Source organism: Gymnoscopelus microlampas, assembly GCF_963454915.1.
Source record: "Gymnoscopelus microlampas genome assembly, chromosome: 19".
Classification (NCBI taxonomy): Eukaryota; Metazoa; Chordata; class Actinopteri; order Myctophiformes; family Myctophidae; genus Gymnoscopelus; species Gymnoscopelus microlampas.
The window spans coordinates 13,298,607-13,316,340 of NC_139956.1; the positions used below are offsets into that span (position 1 = coordinate 13,298,607).

The window sequence follows — 17,734 nt, forward strand, 5'->3', positions numbered from 1 at the left end:
CCGTGTGTGTCTATACGCATTAGGCACACTCGCATCGCAGAGAGAGGTTCTGTTTTATACTAACATGCACATACTGTAGCGTCAGTAAGTGACAGTCAGTGACCACATTTTGGGGATGTGCTGTGCAAAAAACAAACATCTTCTAATAAACCCCCTTGGTGGATTTCCTGTGACAGACTAAAAGCGTCATCCTCCAAACCACAGTGCTTCTATGCTCAGCAAGTGTCGCCTCTTATAAGCACGCAATAACAATTTGCTTATTCAGTGGACCTGTATCCAACAAACCGAGACATACCGCACGCGAAAATGCACCACCATTTCAATGAAACTTTGCTCATCCAAGCGCTACCTCCAGTACTTATCATCGAGTTTATTCTGGGTGTGGTCGGTAATGGCCTGGCTCTCTGGATCTTCTGTTTCCATCTGAAGCCATGGAAGAGCAGCACTGTCCTCCTATTCAACCTGGCACTGGCGGACTTTCTGCTCATTGCAGCTCTGCCGTTCCGTGCAAGCTACTACTTCTCTGAGATGAACTGGAAGTTTGGCGATGCTTTCTGCAACGTTAATCTCTTCATGTTTGCAATGAACCGCACCGGAAGCATCATGTTCTTAATGGCTGTTGCTGTGGACAGGTATGTGCGTGTGGTGCATCCCCACCATCCCATCAATTCTTTAAGTATCTACAAAGCAGTATGCTGTGCAGCTGGACTGTGGGTGGTCACCATCTCCATGACTGTTCATATCCTGGCTATACTAAGAAACAATACAATCCACTGCGAGAGCTTCACGGTCGAGTTGGAAGAAGAGGGGTTCAGTCTGACGTGGCATAGATCTGTGTTTGTACTCTCCTTCTGGCTGCCCCTGGTTGTGATACTCTACTGCACGTTCCAAATCATTGGTCATCTGAGTAGGGGACAACTGGCTCAACATGCCAAGATCAAAAAGGCTCTGTGGCTCATCACAGCAGTGGTGGTCGTCTTCATTGTCTGCTTCCTCCCATGTAACATTGCACAGATACGGACCTGGATCCAGAGCCATTCTGCGTCTGAACCTCATGACGATCATGAAGATCATGACGAAGTGGAAAATCTGGACGTAGCATTTCAAGTCACCCTTAGCCTGACCTATCTCAACAGCACGTTGAATCCTGTTGTCTACTACCTCTCCAGCCCTGCATTCCAAAAAATCGCCAAGAGAGCTTTTCAACAACATCAAGCAGGGGACACTGCAGAACCAGGGGACACTGCAGAAGAACTGGACAATCGAGACACAGGCTCCAAGACCATCAGCCAAATGTGACAGATGAAAACAAAGGAACTATTATCACCAAGATTCCTACTCAAATACAGGCATTATTTTCCAAGGCTCTTTCAAAGCTGATTTTATATACAGTATATAGTGTGTGTGTGTGTGTGTGTGTGTGTGTGTGTGTGTGTGTGTGTGTGTGTGTGTGTGTGTGTGTGTGTGTGTGTGTGTGTGTGTGTGTGTGTGTGTGTGTGTGTGTGTGTGCGTGTGCGTGCGTGCACAACGCGTTGTGCAATAAAGCAAGTCATGCAGCATTTGTGTTGGAGTGTGCGATTTCTTCTTTTGAAGGTTCATGTTTTGTATTCATGGGGTCTAGACGAGTGTTCTTTTGTATGTATACATATGTATGTATGTTTGTTTGTATATATACTGTATATACTATGCTAATGTTAAGCCACAGTACATGTACTTAAAGGTAGGGTAAGTGATATTTTTTGGTATTATTATTTGTTTTTGTTAAAAAGGTTAAAGTACTATATTCTGATAGTAATCATTGCTACAGAGCGTTTGTTTGGTCGCAGGTAAACAGTAAACAGACTATAGTACATTTTCAGGTGACAAAATGTAAGCCAATCAGGAGAGAGCACTAAAAATGCATTTTCTGTTTAATAAAGAGCTGGAGAGACATGGGAGACTCCTTTTACTGAGCAAACACGTTATAGAAATGAGTACTATCAGAATGTAGAGCTATTTAACACTTGTTTTAACCAAAGTAAATCACTTATCCTACTTTTACGTTTATTTAACAATATGTTCTCTTACTCTAAGTGTTATAAACACACACCTTTGAATTTTTCTAGCTTTTATTTTACCTATCAAAGACATGGTGTTGTATTTTCTTTTCAACCTATCCTATATTATACTTAGCTAATAAGCAATAATAAAGACCTCTTACTAGACTTTGGGCCGAACCCATTTATTCCTGCTGAATGATTAATTCCTCATCTGATGTTATTAATATAGAATGCGCTATAAAACACAAGCTGATTGTCATAGCACTGCCTCTTAACAATACAAGAGTATTCCAATGCACAAGGACACATGGTACTGACAGTGGAGGAACTGACTGGCTCATCCAGGCAATAGCCTCTGGCTCCCTCTGCTGGTAGCTTTATGTAAATTCACAGTCTAAATGTCATAGACATTTTCTAATTAGCAATTATAGAACAATATCTCCAGTCAGTATGGTGCTCAGAGGAAAGGCAGCCCTTTTGATTGCATTGTGATTCATTATCTTGCCGGTGCTCTTAGAACATGTGTTCCCTGCTCATGACAAATAATGACTCTGTCATTCTTGATATCATCTATACTAATGGAATGTTAACAGGTATACATGATTTTATTATTATTTCAAACTGAGAGGGGAGTGGGTGTTTGCTATGCGTCATAATGATTTTGTGCTATGCTGGGTTAGTTTGCAAATTCATATTGAAGGATCATAATGGTCTGGCTTGTTTAGCCTCTGTTATGACTACAGGACTTTTACTTGTAACAGAGTATTTCTTCATTGTGGTATTGATACTTCAGTAAAAAATGTGAGCCTGCTTCTTCCATCACTGGCTGTGTGACAAGTTGACAACCAGCTGACAAATTACCCTCCTATTTAACACAAAAGACTAAATGTCTTTGTGAAATGTATTTGCCTTACTCTATGTGGCAATATCATTCATAAAGTCAAAGAACAAAAGCTCACACCACATACAATCTGTTGGGCGAATAACATTACAGTAAAATGAACCTTTTCAAACCTCCACAGTGCAAGGGATTAGCTGCCTCATTCAATCAAACCCATCTGGTTTCTGAGATAAATAGGGTATAATAATGTGAAAAGAACACTAAATAATGTGCTTAGCAATAGTGGGAGGTGAATGTTTTATAGTCATGCAGCATTGACTTTCCTTTCAAATATTAAACCCTTACAGGTTTCCTTGCATTGTCACTCAAATCAGATTTTGCAATGTTTAAAAAAATCTTTCTATATATAACACCGAACATACCACAGATGGCAAAAGGGGAAAAAAATAAGAACATTTCCATCTGTCGAGTTATAACATGAAGAATACACGGGCAGGCCCTGTTTGCATTTGTCTGAGCTGCACTGCTGATTTCGTCGACTAAAACTATGATGAAAAATGTTAGTCGACTACCTTTTTTCACTGACGAAAACTAAACAAAATAAAAACGATGCTACAGTATGATGACTAAAACTAAGACTAAATATATTGACAATTTCGTCAACAAATACAAACTAGACTAAAATGTTAGTGATGGACTAGTGGAGAAGAGATCCGGTGTTGCGCTCTGAAAATAGCAGATCTACAAGCTTGCAACGCGTTGCGCTGCGACACGTTGTGAGCTTATAGATCTGCTATTTTCAGCATGCAACCAAGTGTAAAATCAGCCATTACGACGCCATCAAGGCACCGCCAAAATGCATTTTAGTCGACTAAAACTAGACTAAAACTTAAACATTTCAGGTGACTAAAATATGACTAAAACTAAATGGAATTTTATTCAAAAGACTATGACTAAAACTAAATCAAAATTTGCTGTCAAAATCAACACTACTGAGCTGCAGCAGAGGGAACTATCTCACGATTAGGGCTGGGTAATATGACTTAATACGATCAACCAACTTCAAACTCGGCATGAGCATCGGCGAGGACTCGAGGGAGTGCGCTGCCCGACATCACCAGACGAATCTGCGAGTGCAAAAAAAATTTGCACTCTGCGATTTGGGTCTGGCACCGCTCCATAGAGAATCCATTTCCTGCTCCAGAAAGCGTGGGTGACCAATCAGGGCCCAGTATTCAAATATGGGAGACTGTAATTGGTAGTTGGTTGTAGGTCTAACCAATTGCGTCGAGGGCCATTGTTTTGATCCCGCCCCTTGGGGAAAAAAACTTCCTCATGGAAGCACCAGACTCATATCCACGCAGTGATATAGTCTGGCTACGCGAGGCTACATGACATCAGGGATCTCCATATATGGGCATAAAAGGAACACAGGCAGACTGACAGATTCAGAGAGACAGAAGGGTACAACAGGTACTCTGACTGCAGGTACAACGGGTATTCCAAAACCGGGTTAATGCATGGAATACCACTACACCACCACATATGGGACCCAGATGGCTCAACCCTATATGAAGTCAGGTGACTGGTGACATAAACTGTGCAGTTTGTTTAAACGTTATTGTTAAAGAAAGATCAGAACAGGATGTAAGACGAAATGATTTAAAACATCGTTGCAATATCGCAATTCATCTGATTTCCAATGCCAGGTTATGCCACTATGTCATGGAACTTCCAGATTTAACAGATGTATAATATACAGTAGAACAGCTATTGTGCTGTTGTATAAGATGTAGACGCCTAGCATGGTATTCAGTGGTTCGTTGACATCACAGTGTCCTATTTTTTTAAGAAGCCAAAGATAAATAAACCAAACACGTAGGAAAATATCACTGCGAGTGCGAGCTGTAATTACAATGTCATCATGTGGTGTGCAATTTTCAGATCAAGTGATTGTCTCAAGCAGAAATGCATCACAACTCAATGACGATGCTTCAGAAACAAGTATCACAAAAGAAGGCCCTGATTTGTCTCTCTGAAAAATGCCATTTTGGTGTCAGAATGTTCTGAAGATGTGTGGCTTGTGAAGAATGGGGCCAATATTTAGTTCAGTTCTCCAATACCAGAACAACTTGCACTTGAAGTTGAGTAAGATTTGACCAGGAGTATCTATACTTTGACTCAAGTACTGGGGTCGAGTACTTTGTCCTCCACTGATCAGTTAAATCAAGTGTCATTACAGTACAAAGGCACAGTTGATGCAAGTCACACTTTCAGGACAGGGACTCATCTTCAAATCGCCATATCATGCACTGCTCTTCTCAGCTGTCACACCGCTCTGCGCTGACCAGGGGTGGAAAGTAACCGAGTACATTTACTTAAGTACTGTACTTAAGTAACATTTTGCGGTATTTGTACTTTACTTTTTCCAGTAAATTTCCAACACTTTTACTTCTACTCCACTACATCTCAGAGGCAAATATTGTACTTTTACTCCACTACAATTATTTGAACACTTTAGTTACTAGTTACTTTTCAGATATAAATTATGATATTATGAAACACACATTAACCACTTTAGCCCTATTTTATACCTAGGCTATTTTCAAACATTGTACTACTTTTACTTTTGGTACTTTAAGTACATTTTGATGCAAATACTTTTGTACTTTTACTCAAGTCAATTTTTGATTCTAGACTTTTTACTTGTAACAGAGTATTTCTATGTTGCAGTATTGGTACTTTTACTTAAGTAAAAAATGTGAGTACTTTTTCCACCACTGGTGCTGGCAGTGCACCTCCGTCACTCACTGTCTCTCCACTAGTATAGGGAGGGAGGGCACGGACACTGAAAGGATCCATTTGCGTCCAGCTGTGTCAGAATTCCATTTTTAACCTGAGCAATCATGTAGGAGAGCATTGTAGGTTATTGAGTTGCACTCCAGATGATAATTTAATCAGTCTATCGTAGCTGTCGTGCGGAAACGTTGTATGTCCAAACTGATACTTTTCAGGAAATGGAGAAAAAAAAGAACCTGTGTTCCAATGGATCCAGTGTAGTTATTATTTTCTTTTGGTTAAAATATCGACAGACAGAATGAACCACTTTCACTTAATTTTTCTTTTCAAATAATAGCAAATCTACAAGCTACAATTGAGCGTACAGCGTACAGATCGGCTAATTTTGCTACTTTTGCGTGATATAGTAGTAAGACAAAGTAGGGTATATAAAAAAAACACAGTTATCAAACATGGTTTCTGCTCGACAGCACCGATATTCCTAATTATGTCCCTTAATTACCTACAGTATTGTAACTTACAATGAGTGTAAACATTACCGAAACTGTTGAACATTTCTTTCCAAGGTATTGCAATAGTATTTGAAAACCTGAACGAATCAACACTAATTCTAGACATTCTGCAGAAAAAAAACACTCCTCAATCACAGAGTACGAAACAAACTTGAGACCTGCCCTCTTGAGGGGTGTTGATTGCATGTCCTTGAAAACACCCCAGGAGAAACCATCTTGTCTGTTTGACTTGTTGGAGATCAATATTTCCGCCGGGCGTGTTATGTGTAGCTTGAGGAAAATACAAGTGCATCAATTTGATCTGAGCTCTGATCATCCATCTGTCTAGCCACTGCAATGTTCTCTCAAGTGTAAGGCAAAATTATATGTATTTGGCCGCCGACCCCCATCTCAAAGATATTTTGTTCCAGGGACCCCCAAAAGCAAAGAGTCGAGTTAAAAATGTTCACGATTGACGCGCTATGAGCTTGTATATCTGCTATTTTTGAATAGCCAAAGTATAAAATAATGGTTAAAGTGGTTGAAATCTAAAATCCCGGATTTAATGAGTGAAAGGTTAATTTGTACTCCTTTAGACACACAATCCTAAAAAAAATATGAATAATAATCTTGGAGTTATTATTAGCTGTCCTCAAATTATAATTGGATTTGGGTAATCTTATCCCCTACTATCTTGCCCCCAGAGTCAAACAACACAGCGAGCTCCATGGAAAAAATTAAATACTAATACTAATTTGAATGTCGAAATTCATGCATTCAGGATCCGTCTTTGAAACAGCATGAATAAGTACCTGATTCAATTCCCCTTCTTTTACACTAATGAACTATGTCTTGACTGAGGCCTTAACGGTTACCATACGAAACAGGCAACTTCAAAAGTATGACCATGTAAACACTATGGTCTCTGGTGTCAGTGAGGCCCAACTCCTGAATATCCATCAGATTCACACTTCCAAAAGGAAGCAGCCTGATCCGTACCTTGAGAACTTTCCAATGGGCACAGCTTCAGTCATTATTCTCTATTTAAACAACGGCAATGGGAAAAACACCTTTTCACCATTCATCATCCCATCATGTTCAACGTGAACTTGGAGGGACTGGAGACGATCGCTACATCATCATTCATGTAGTTTCAAAGCACTCCTTTTCTTAACTTCTCAAAATAACATTGTACAAATTAGAAAATAATATACATACTCAAAAAGAGAATTTTTCTTTTTTGCAAAAAACAATTGAGCAACAATTGAACAACATTTTGTTTTAGTTTTAATGCCTTCAAACAGCTAGCAATTTTTTTGCAACTTTTGTTTAGGTAAAAGAACACGCAATTGGCTCAAATTCTTACAGACTACAAGGCAGCAGAGTGGTCTCTCTCCAGTCCTCAATTATCTTTTGCATTGTATTTTTCCCTCCTTGGGAACCCTAGGATCTAAAGGTTTTTGTTTGTCTCTTTCTTTCTTTAATTAACATCAAAGAAATTATTATTTCTTTGTATTTGATCCAACTTGTGCTTTCAGTCCCATTTGACAAAACATAAAGCAAATGCCAGGTAGGCCGTTTCCCTGTTTAAGTCCCAAGCACTTACATAAAGTTGATTCCAGCTACGATTAGATTAGCCTATATTCAGTCCTCAGCTGCCTGTGTCTCGTTTGGATAATGAGGTTAGCCAACCCACAGACAGAGGCCAGTTTTCACATGCAATCAAATTCAATTCAATCTGAATCAATCAATCATTGAAGTGAGGCATGTGGGAAGGCAATTTCTCAAGATAGTACAAAGCGAGCATCTCACTCAATCCAATTATGGCCTTGAACACCACCACCTGTCCATTGCTTTGAAAAGCCAAAAGCTCAGAAATGGAAACATAATGTGGAATGACAGTACTTATAACTCAGTGCAATGCTTGATGTTTACTGTCAGCAGCCATGTTGGATGAAACATGACTCGACACAGCAAGATTAAATGTCAACTCTAAAAGATTCCCCTCCTAGACTTGCTATCAGCTGATGGGAAAATCAATTGATGCACAGTCATAGGCTTTTGATCGTTTTTTAACATAATCTCCCTAGAATAAATTCGCCCATTATGAGGAAGAAACCGAAATCTAAACTCTTCTACATCTGTACGTGTAGCACCTGTCTAAACACATCTGAACATGTAATAGTATCTAAAAACTTCTACATCTACGCGTACCAGTGTCTAAACTCTAATATGCATCTGAACGCTTAACTGTATCAAACTCGTCTACATCTGGACATGCAACGGTAACTAATCTCTTCTACATCTGGACATGCAACGGTAACTAGTCTCTTCTACATATGTACGTGTAGTATCTAAACTCTAATGCATCTTCTGAACTAACCGTATAACTTCTACATCTGGACATGCAACGGTAACTAAACTTCAGACTAACAGTATCTACAATCTAAGGCCAAAGTGATAAAAATAATTTAAACGTGACACGTACACACGTCGTAACACGCATGTGTACAGATGTAATTACAATGTGTACATGACACGTTTAAAGATGTTTTTTTTATCACTTTGGCCTTCCATACTCTTCTACATGTGGACATGTAACAGGATTCTAAACTCTTATACATCTGAATGTGCAACAGAAGACCTATCTGTTCGTGTAACAGTGGCTAAACCAAGGGCCAAATAACAGATGTCGTCATTTCTCCTTTTGCCCCTGCAAAAGGAGAAATGTGCAGTGCAACCTTTTCATAAACACTTTATGTTGTCAATCGCTAGTTGTCTCCGCCAGGCCGAAGGCATGGCGAGAGAGTATGTTTTACCCCCTGTCCGTCCGTCCGTGTGTCCGTCCGTGTGTCCGTGTGTCTGTGAGCAGCTAATATCCCACACCGTTGGCCCGCTCGCTGCAAAACTGTGCACACACACTCCCTGGATGCCAATTCAGAACCTCTGCCCAACATTTTTCACATGGGCCTGTTATAGCGCCCCCAGGAGGCCGATTTGTGCAAAACACATTTTTTTAGTATTACTCCTACAGATTTTATCCAAACATCACGCAAATCGGTAAACAGTATCTCTATAGTCATGTGATCAACATGGATCTGTCCGATTTTCCAGATTCCATCCTAATTGGCTAAAATTGCCTTCCAAAGTTTGCAGGATTGGTTTGTTTAGAACAAAATGCCTCAAATCATGAACGCAGCATGCAATTTCCTTGAAATCTTCCACGTAGATTCCCACTTGGCCCAGAAAGAAATGCCACTTAAAAACTTTCAAATCAGCCTCATGGTGGCGCTATAACAGGCTAATTCACGTTTTTGCCTAAAACCACGTTTTTACCTGCACCGATCTGCGTGAAACTTTGCACGCACATTCCTAGAGGCCAAGGAACAACCTTTGCCCTGCATTTTTCACATCTGCCTTTTAGAGCGCCACCAGGAGGCCGACTTTTGTAAAACATTTTTTTTGCTCTTACTCCTTCAGATTCTGTCCAAAAATCACACAAATTGGTACACAGTATCTCTATAGTCATGTGATCAAGACGGATGTGTCCGATATTTCATATTCCATCCTGATTGGCTAACATTGGCTTCCAAAGTTTGCAGGATAGGTCCATTTTGAACAAAATGCCTCAAATCATGACGCAGTGTGCAATTTCCGTGAAATTGCACACGCACATTCCCACTAGGCCAAGGAAGAAATGCCACCCTTTTCACATTGGCCTGTTATAGCGCCACCAGCAGGTCTAATTTAGCAAAACACATTTTTGTAACAAAATGCCTCAAATCATAAATGCAGTGCCCGATTGCCTTGAAAGGCCTAAGAAGAAATGCCACCCTTTACACATTGGCCTATTATAGCGCCACCAGGAGACCACATTAACTTACCTGACCAGGCGGAGACTTGTGCTCCGAGGGGCACTTTTTCTAGTTTAAAGTCTTTTTTAAATCATCATGATGTGCGTTTAGTAAATTATGGTCCCATTCATTTTAAAATTAATGATACAGTTATGTTTCTAGGGCTTCTACTGGTTCAACCGAGGGAAGACCCGCCCTCTCTGCGGTTGCAGTCGTTTCCGGTTTCATTTCAGGACCGGGAATTCAAAGATGGCGCATTTCAATTCCCTGAAAAAATGGCTTCAAAACGGTCTGTAGAAACCAATGGGGCTGGCTTTGTCCAGTCTATGGTCTAAACTCTAATGCATCTGAAAGTGTAACTGTATCTTAACACTTCTACCTGTGCATCTGTATTGTGTAAAAGTATCTAAACTCTTCCACATCTGAATGTGTAACAGAAGACCTATCTAATCTCTTATACATCAATTAGCAAAAAGGGAGTGTTCTGATTCATTCATTGCCCTGGTCCATCCATGACCATACAACATACAATAACTGACACGTGCTTATTTCTCCACTTCAGATCAACAAGTGGCAAGTTAGTTTGCCCATCCCCAGACACCACAAGTTAGGAGAAGCACTCAGCACTAAGCAGGACCTATCTGCATAGCTAATGCACACATTTGGTCAAAACTACAGTACATGAAGAGATGACTAGCAAAAACTGAGACTTAAACCCACAAAGTGTCTACACTTCTGGTTGGAATCTACAAGTTTGTTACTTTAACTTGAAAAGCCATTCAAAAGTTGCTCATTTGAAGGTCTTACCATCGTACCTAGCCTCTAACAATCCAAACCGCTGCAGGACCTTGACAAAGAGGACGACCACCACCAGGACAGCGATCATCTCCAGTCCCTCCAAGTTCACGTTGAACATGATGGGATTCCAGGGTCACGGGCAGCCCATGGCCGCACGCACAGAGCTCACGGTGCAGCACTGAAGTCTACAAGGCCATTACAGTAGCTCCACTATATAGTCCAGCTTCTCTGGCTGACGAGGGACCGGCACGAATCAGATAGGGGAGGGGGGGGGTTGAAGTGTGAGATGTAGAAGAGAGAGGAGGTGGAAGAGGGGGCAGGGGGTGTCGAGGAAGAAAAGTAGGGGGGTTTGAGGGGAGACTGGAAAAAAATATATACCGGTAAGAGGGTGAGAGAAGAGGAGGAGGTGGCGGAGGGGAAGAGTTGTGGGAGAGATAATGCAACGCTAATGCTTAATTCATGTTCAACATGTTTGTTGAAACTAGCCGATCTAAAAGATCAACCGCAGCGCATTGTGAGCTTGTAGATCAGCGTATTTTTGGCGCACACCACCATTGTACGACAGCAGAAATCAGGCTTTTATGGAAGAGGAGAGATGTGACAGCGACAGAATGACCAGGGGCAAGAAGATGGGTAGACACAATTACCACCTGTCTCATGTGGGATACCGACTGCTCTGGTGTCTGATGACCAGTCAATGTCAGACGTCCATAAGTCATCATCGTCCCCGCTGTCTTTCAACACCAGCAAGCTGTGAGTCAGTCATAGAACACCAATAAGACATCCATGCATGGCTACTGGAATACTTTGAAAACTGTTCTCAAATTCTATGCAATGATCTGTTCCAATCTGAAGTCTGTCTGTCTGTCTGTCTGTCTGTCTCTCTGTAAAGCACAGCCTACTAGCATTAGGCTGTTCTTCTTTCATATTACTTTAAATGAAATAAACTTTTTAGACACTGCATCACTATGATCGTTTTTATTCCGCCATTGCAACAGATGCTGTATGTCATCACTCCTCTCACTCCTCCTCAATAGTACAAATAGTGTGAAACGTATAGACTGAGCATTGAAATTGATTAAGGCACAGTGGCCTCTCCGTTCCCTCTTGAAGGGATTGCATGGGGGCTTTATCTCAGCAAGGCAGTACACAAGAGGAAATGTGTTGCACTCAGGGTGTGACAGTAACTCACTGAGGCACTGCAGATGGATGTTTTTTCAGACCATTCAAACCACCTCACTTCAGACTTTTGCAATTGTCAAGTCCTGTTGCTCACTCTTAATAGCTGTGTGATCGACTCAACTTTTTTGCAAAACTAAAAATGCCATCAATTTTCAATATTAATATACAGTACATAACATGAATCATCTACAAATACTTGCATCACCCAGAGTCCAAATCCATTCAAAAACCTTGCCAAGAACTATTCCATTTTGATTAACAAGTTCACGCAATTATTAGTAGCAGTTGATTGTGTACATCCGCACCAATTGTCTTGTATGTCTTATCTCCACCAGGCAGGGTGGAGATTATGTCTTGGGTCTGTGTGTGTGTGTGTGTGTGTGTGTGTGTGTGTGTGTGTGTGTGTGTGTGTGTGTGTGTGTGTGTGTGTGTGTCTACAGCTAATCTCACAAACTAATACACAGATCAGCATCATTGTGCACACTGCCAGTAGTAGGCCAAGGAACTCAATTCCTGAATCTTTTTCAAACTGGTTAACGACAACTACAGGTACATTTTTGTGAATTAATCATCGACCCACCGAATATGGAATACACATTCACGAGGTTAAGGAATGCAACGAGCTAATCGGGTGCATGCTGTCCATCTGGCATATGGGATCTACTACTGGCCAATTACAACACTGTCCCTCCACCTCAAGACAGAAGGCTTGTTCCATCATACAGTAGTTGATATCTATGCATGTAAAAAAAAGTGTGTTATATGCACATTTCCAATATTCCCAATTTGATCAAACTTACGCAGACCAAAGTACATCATGACGTCATATCAACGCAATTTTCAGAATCAATTTGACATGCCAATGTTTCTCATCTTCAGTCAGAGAATCTCAAAGTCAGCTACACACATGTATTATTCACTCCAAACTAATAAATATGAAAATATTATATTTGGCATGTGTCATCTAGTGCTTCACAGGCTTTTTCCAAATTGTTTACATAACAGGTGAACCATCGATATACTGTAATTCCAAGCTAAATTGAGCACATTTTTACAATGTTATACAGTAGGTTAGATGCTTCACCAGTCACCCATTAAACAAGTCAAACAGTCAACCAGTCAATCAGGTCGACAATGGCAGATCTGGCTCTATTAAGACCTACAGTGACTGGTGACGGTACCACGTGACTTGAGAAGGCATCACATGGTTGCTGTAGGCGTAACCATTGCTCCTGCTGCGAACAGTGTTAACATTCTCAGTTGCTCAGTAACCAGAACCACACGGACACACAGTGTGAACTGAACGGACACACGGCGTGAACTGAACGGACACACAGTGTGAACTGAACGGACACACGGTGTGAACTGAACTGATACACTGAGAGAACGGATATCCGACACATCATTTCACTTCAACTATCTTTTACACTGCAACAGAGAGAGGAAGAGAGAGGAGAGACACAAGAAGTCCTTTTTTTGGTAACGGCAAAAACATTATCTCAGTAAGGACAACCAGTGCTGAAAGACCCCCCCACCCCCCCCGTCCCAGTGAGCTTTGTAAGCATAACACCAAGCCCTACTTCAATAAATAGACCTTTGCCTCTTGCGGCCCACACACACATTGAACGTCTTCTGTAGATGTCCAGATGTTCAAGCTGCAGTGTTCGCAGAGACAGTGACCAGGGACGTGCACAGATAGACTCTAGGTGGTGCTAGAGAACCTGCCCTTTGCCCTCTTGACCAGAAGTGCCCTTTTGAAAAAAAGGGGAAAAAAGTACTTCTTTCCTCCAGTTTACAGCAGGGGTCTTCAACAGGGGGTCCGGGACCCCTAGGGGGTCCTCAGAGTTACTACAGGGGGTCCACCAAATCTTTATGTTACATGATTTTTCTTTTTACCATAACCACTCGAAACCTAGCATCCCTTTTCTGAGGAGAACTTTAGCCAAAAATAGCCGATCTACAAGCCCACAACGCCTCGCGCTGCGAGGCGTTGTGAGCTTGTAGATCGGCTATTTTTGGCAAAGAGGTATAGGTGTAGTGGGAAAAAAGAGCAGACCAAGTCAACAAAAAAAAGTATAATTTACTTGAGCACCTGCCCCTCAAAATGTCTGTGCACGCCACTGACAGTGACACTTTTAAATCAAATCTCTGTTCCGAGCCAACAACAAAATATTTAACATAGTGTACTGATGATCAATATCAACCAAAACAGCAGGGCAAAGACAAGACAACACGATCAGCCCAAAGATGTCTGCATGTTTCCAAAAACAAAATGGACAAAGTGAGTCTATTATTAAAACGTGATCGTCCGTCACACTCACATATTCTGGAAATGTCCCAAAATTCAAAAATATTGGCGAGATATTCACGCCACCATAGAGACTGTTCTTGGTTTTGAGATACCTCAGACCTGTACCTTGATGTTGTTGGGAAATATTCCTGAAGATTTCTTGACACAGGACAAATATCTAATCAAAATCTTTTTAGCAGCAAGCAAGAAAGCGATCACGCGTCGCTGGTATCAACAGGATCCCCCAACCAAAGACAATTGGATGGACATAATAAGGGAAATATATTCTATGGAAAAACTAACATTCATACTTAGACTAAGAGGACAAATCATACAAATACTGGGAAAAATGGTGTTCACTTTTTCAGCCCATGGACATTGTATAACCAATATGTAACAGAAATAACTAACAATTGTAGAATGCAGCCTTTTTTTCTTTTTCTTTTTTTGTGTATTTTATTCTTTTTTCGTTATATTGTTATTTTTATTATATTTTCTTGTGTTTTAGTACTGTTTTTTGTTTGTTTTGTATTTCAAGTATGTGTATCTGTCTTTTGAAAATCTTTTGTTCCAATAAAAATTGAGTTAAAAAAAAAAAAACGTGATCGTCCGATAAGGCCCATTGCTGAGGCCGTCAGGGATGGAGGGATGGAAGTCATCCCACGTTTGACTTCACGCCCCATGCAATTTGAGGGGAACTGTTACGCTATAGCGATTCACCATGGAGACGACCTCTGTACCACATTCTCAGTGAACCAGCTCATTTTGTCCCACTATCGGTTACCTTTCTTTATTTGTGGAAACTGAGCAAGTTCCAAGTATAGCTCCCATGCGCCTAGAAGAGCGTGTGTGTGTGTGTGTGTGTGTGTGTGTGTGTGTGTGTGTGTGTGTGTGTGTGTGTGTGTGTGTGTGTGTGTGTGTGTGTGGGCGCTGTGATGTGATGTTTGGACATGACAGCCAGGCCTCTGAGGATGTGACTCAGAGAACAGGGGCTGTAACTGTGAAACGAACACAAAAAGCATCTGGCAATGGTGGGATTTTCTAGCTGTTCTCCTATTTGACATAGAAGCAACACTATGTTGCAAGACGTTTGTAGAGTGGGTGATGGTGATAAAAGTTGCAAGTATCTAACTTGAAATCATGATGGAGTATTGATATAAAAATACAAATAATTTGGCTGTGGCTCTGGACAACCGGATTTCTGTATCTGTCAGTCCTTGTCCCTTTTATGCCCATATATGGAAATAGCTGATATCATCAGTACATGCCCATATATGGGCATTCCCCTTATTAACCATCTCCAGACATCAGTGTGTGTATGTGAGTGCACGTAAGTGTGCACGTGGGTGACTTTTCGAAAGTTAAGAAAGTCAGTGTGTGTGTGTATTTGCGTGCACATAGGCGTGCATGCCTTATTCTTAGAAGTCAGACGCTATAGGTGATTCTCAGAAGTCAGTGTGTCTGCATGTGGGTGTATGTGTGACTTGTCCAACAGCTACCCACACACACAAAAACGCTTACTTTGCACTTTGCACGACATTATCAGCATGGCCATATATGGCACACTGAGGGGTTAAATGTCCCCCAAAATGTGTCTTATACCTGAGCATAATTCAGTAAATGCAATTATACTGCATATTATCAGCAATTATATATGATTAAATTAAATCATTAATCAGAAAATCAAATGATTCACACTTGCATGTGTGCATGTAACATTTGGTTAAAACTATCAGATCTTGGGTACTCGTTGACCCCACTGATCAGCCATAGATGCAGGCTGTATGTCACGTACGCCGCGAGTGCAGCTCACATACAGGAAATGCACATAACGGAAATGGAGGCCTCTGCCTGCTGCAAGCCTTCGAGTGCACCTCAGCAGTCATTTCAACCAGTCAATATCATATTCTTTCTTGAGGCAAATCAAGTGATAACATAATTTAAAGCCTATATCCTAAAGTGAGCTGTTCAACATAAATTACGTTCTAATACATCTCCAGATGTTCAACACCCTTTTTGTGCCCATATATGGAGCTGAAGGATTTGTTTGCGCCTGATGCCTCAACGACACATGGAGTTAGACAACACACTCCATATTTGGGCGTAGCTGCATTGGAAACTCCTTATATGATTATGGTTGAGTCATAGTGACATGAGTGTGATGTCAGAGGTCCGCCGGCTGGTCTTCCCTTAAAGGACAACTTTGGTTTTTTACAACCAAGGTTTATGTTTTAGATTGTAATTAAAGTAAATAAAAGATGAGTGTTAAAAAAATTAAATTTACTGCTTTCTATAGTTTTAGCAATTTTCACAATCTTTTTTACAGTGTTTTCACAGTGGGCGGGGGCATTCTGTCCGGTGGCTAAATATGTATTTTTTTAACACATTAACCCGGCGTTTTCTTTATTATTATTTACAGTAGCTCTTCTAGCCCCCAATAACTCACATCTGGCCATCTCAGACAGCCGGACCTTTTTTATTGTGTAAAAAAGGCATATTTAGCCACCGGACAGTGTGCCCCCGCCCACTGTAAAAAATATCGCAAAAAATGCTAAAACTATAGAAAGCAGTAAATGAAAAGAAAATTACACTCATCATTTATTTACTTTAATTACAAGCTAAAATATAAACCTTGGTTGTAAAAAACCAAAGTTGTCCTTTAAGCCAATTTTACTATAGGATACTGTAGGTGCACAATAAGGGAGGATGTGACCTAAAAGGGTTAACCTCTCATTTTTCATTAATCAGTCACATTAACGAGACACTGGGCTGGGTGTGACTACACATCGGCCATCCCCACATACATGCCAGAGGAGATGGAACAACCCGTTATGACAGAAGCTCTCTCTCTCTTGCTGATTTATTGATGCACACCTGTTGTAGTCACACCAAGGCTGGCGTTTTTTCTTAGGTCCAGTGTGACTGCTCAACCATTACCGTCCCAACAGAGTCCCAACTAAGTTATCATGACATGGTTGGTCACAAATCAATGACTGAGGTGAAATACATACCATACACATGTTGCCGTGCTGAATGTGGGCAGTGCCGAATGTGACACAGAACTTTTGCTGGTTTTCAGTCCATTTGAGTGGAAGCAGTTGTTGGTCACACTTGAGTGCTCACTAAGAAAACTACAGCCAAAGACAGTCAACAGGGGTCAACCACACACATTTTGTTTTCTTTATCCTACGATGGCAGGGGGACAGCTTGAGCTCAGACGCCCTGTGATTGGCTGAGATCGGGGGAAGGGAACACTCGTTTTGGTTAACTATGATAACCTGTATTCAATCCACCATGGCTTGCCTACTAGGTTGGCACACTCATTGATGTGCCAGGCCCATTGGCTGCTCTTCACAGGCAATCGCTTGCCTGGCGGCTCCCTCGAGCGCTTCGCCCTGTTAATCCAGGGGCGGAAAAAAATTAGCCTGGCATTGGCCAGA

The 17,734-nt window shown here is 41.1% G+C and overlaps 1 protein-coding gene across 1 annotated transcript; it reads left to right on the forward strand.

Moving 5' to 3' along the window:
* The first annotated feature begins 290 nt into the window (after positions 1-290).
* On the forward strand, positions 291-1,501 carry LOC311035510 (hydroxycarboxylic acid receptor 3-like). Its single transcript, XM_084043769.1, has one exon. It carries the CDS (start codon positions 307-309, stop codon positions 1,297-1,299), a length of 993 nt encoding a protein of 330 aa, XP_083899895.1. The 5' UTR covers positions 291-306; the 3' UTR covers positions 1,300-1,501.
* Positions 1,502-17,734: the final 16,233 nt, after the last annotated feature.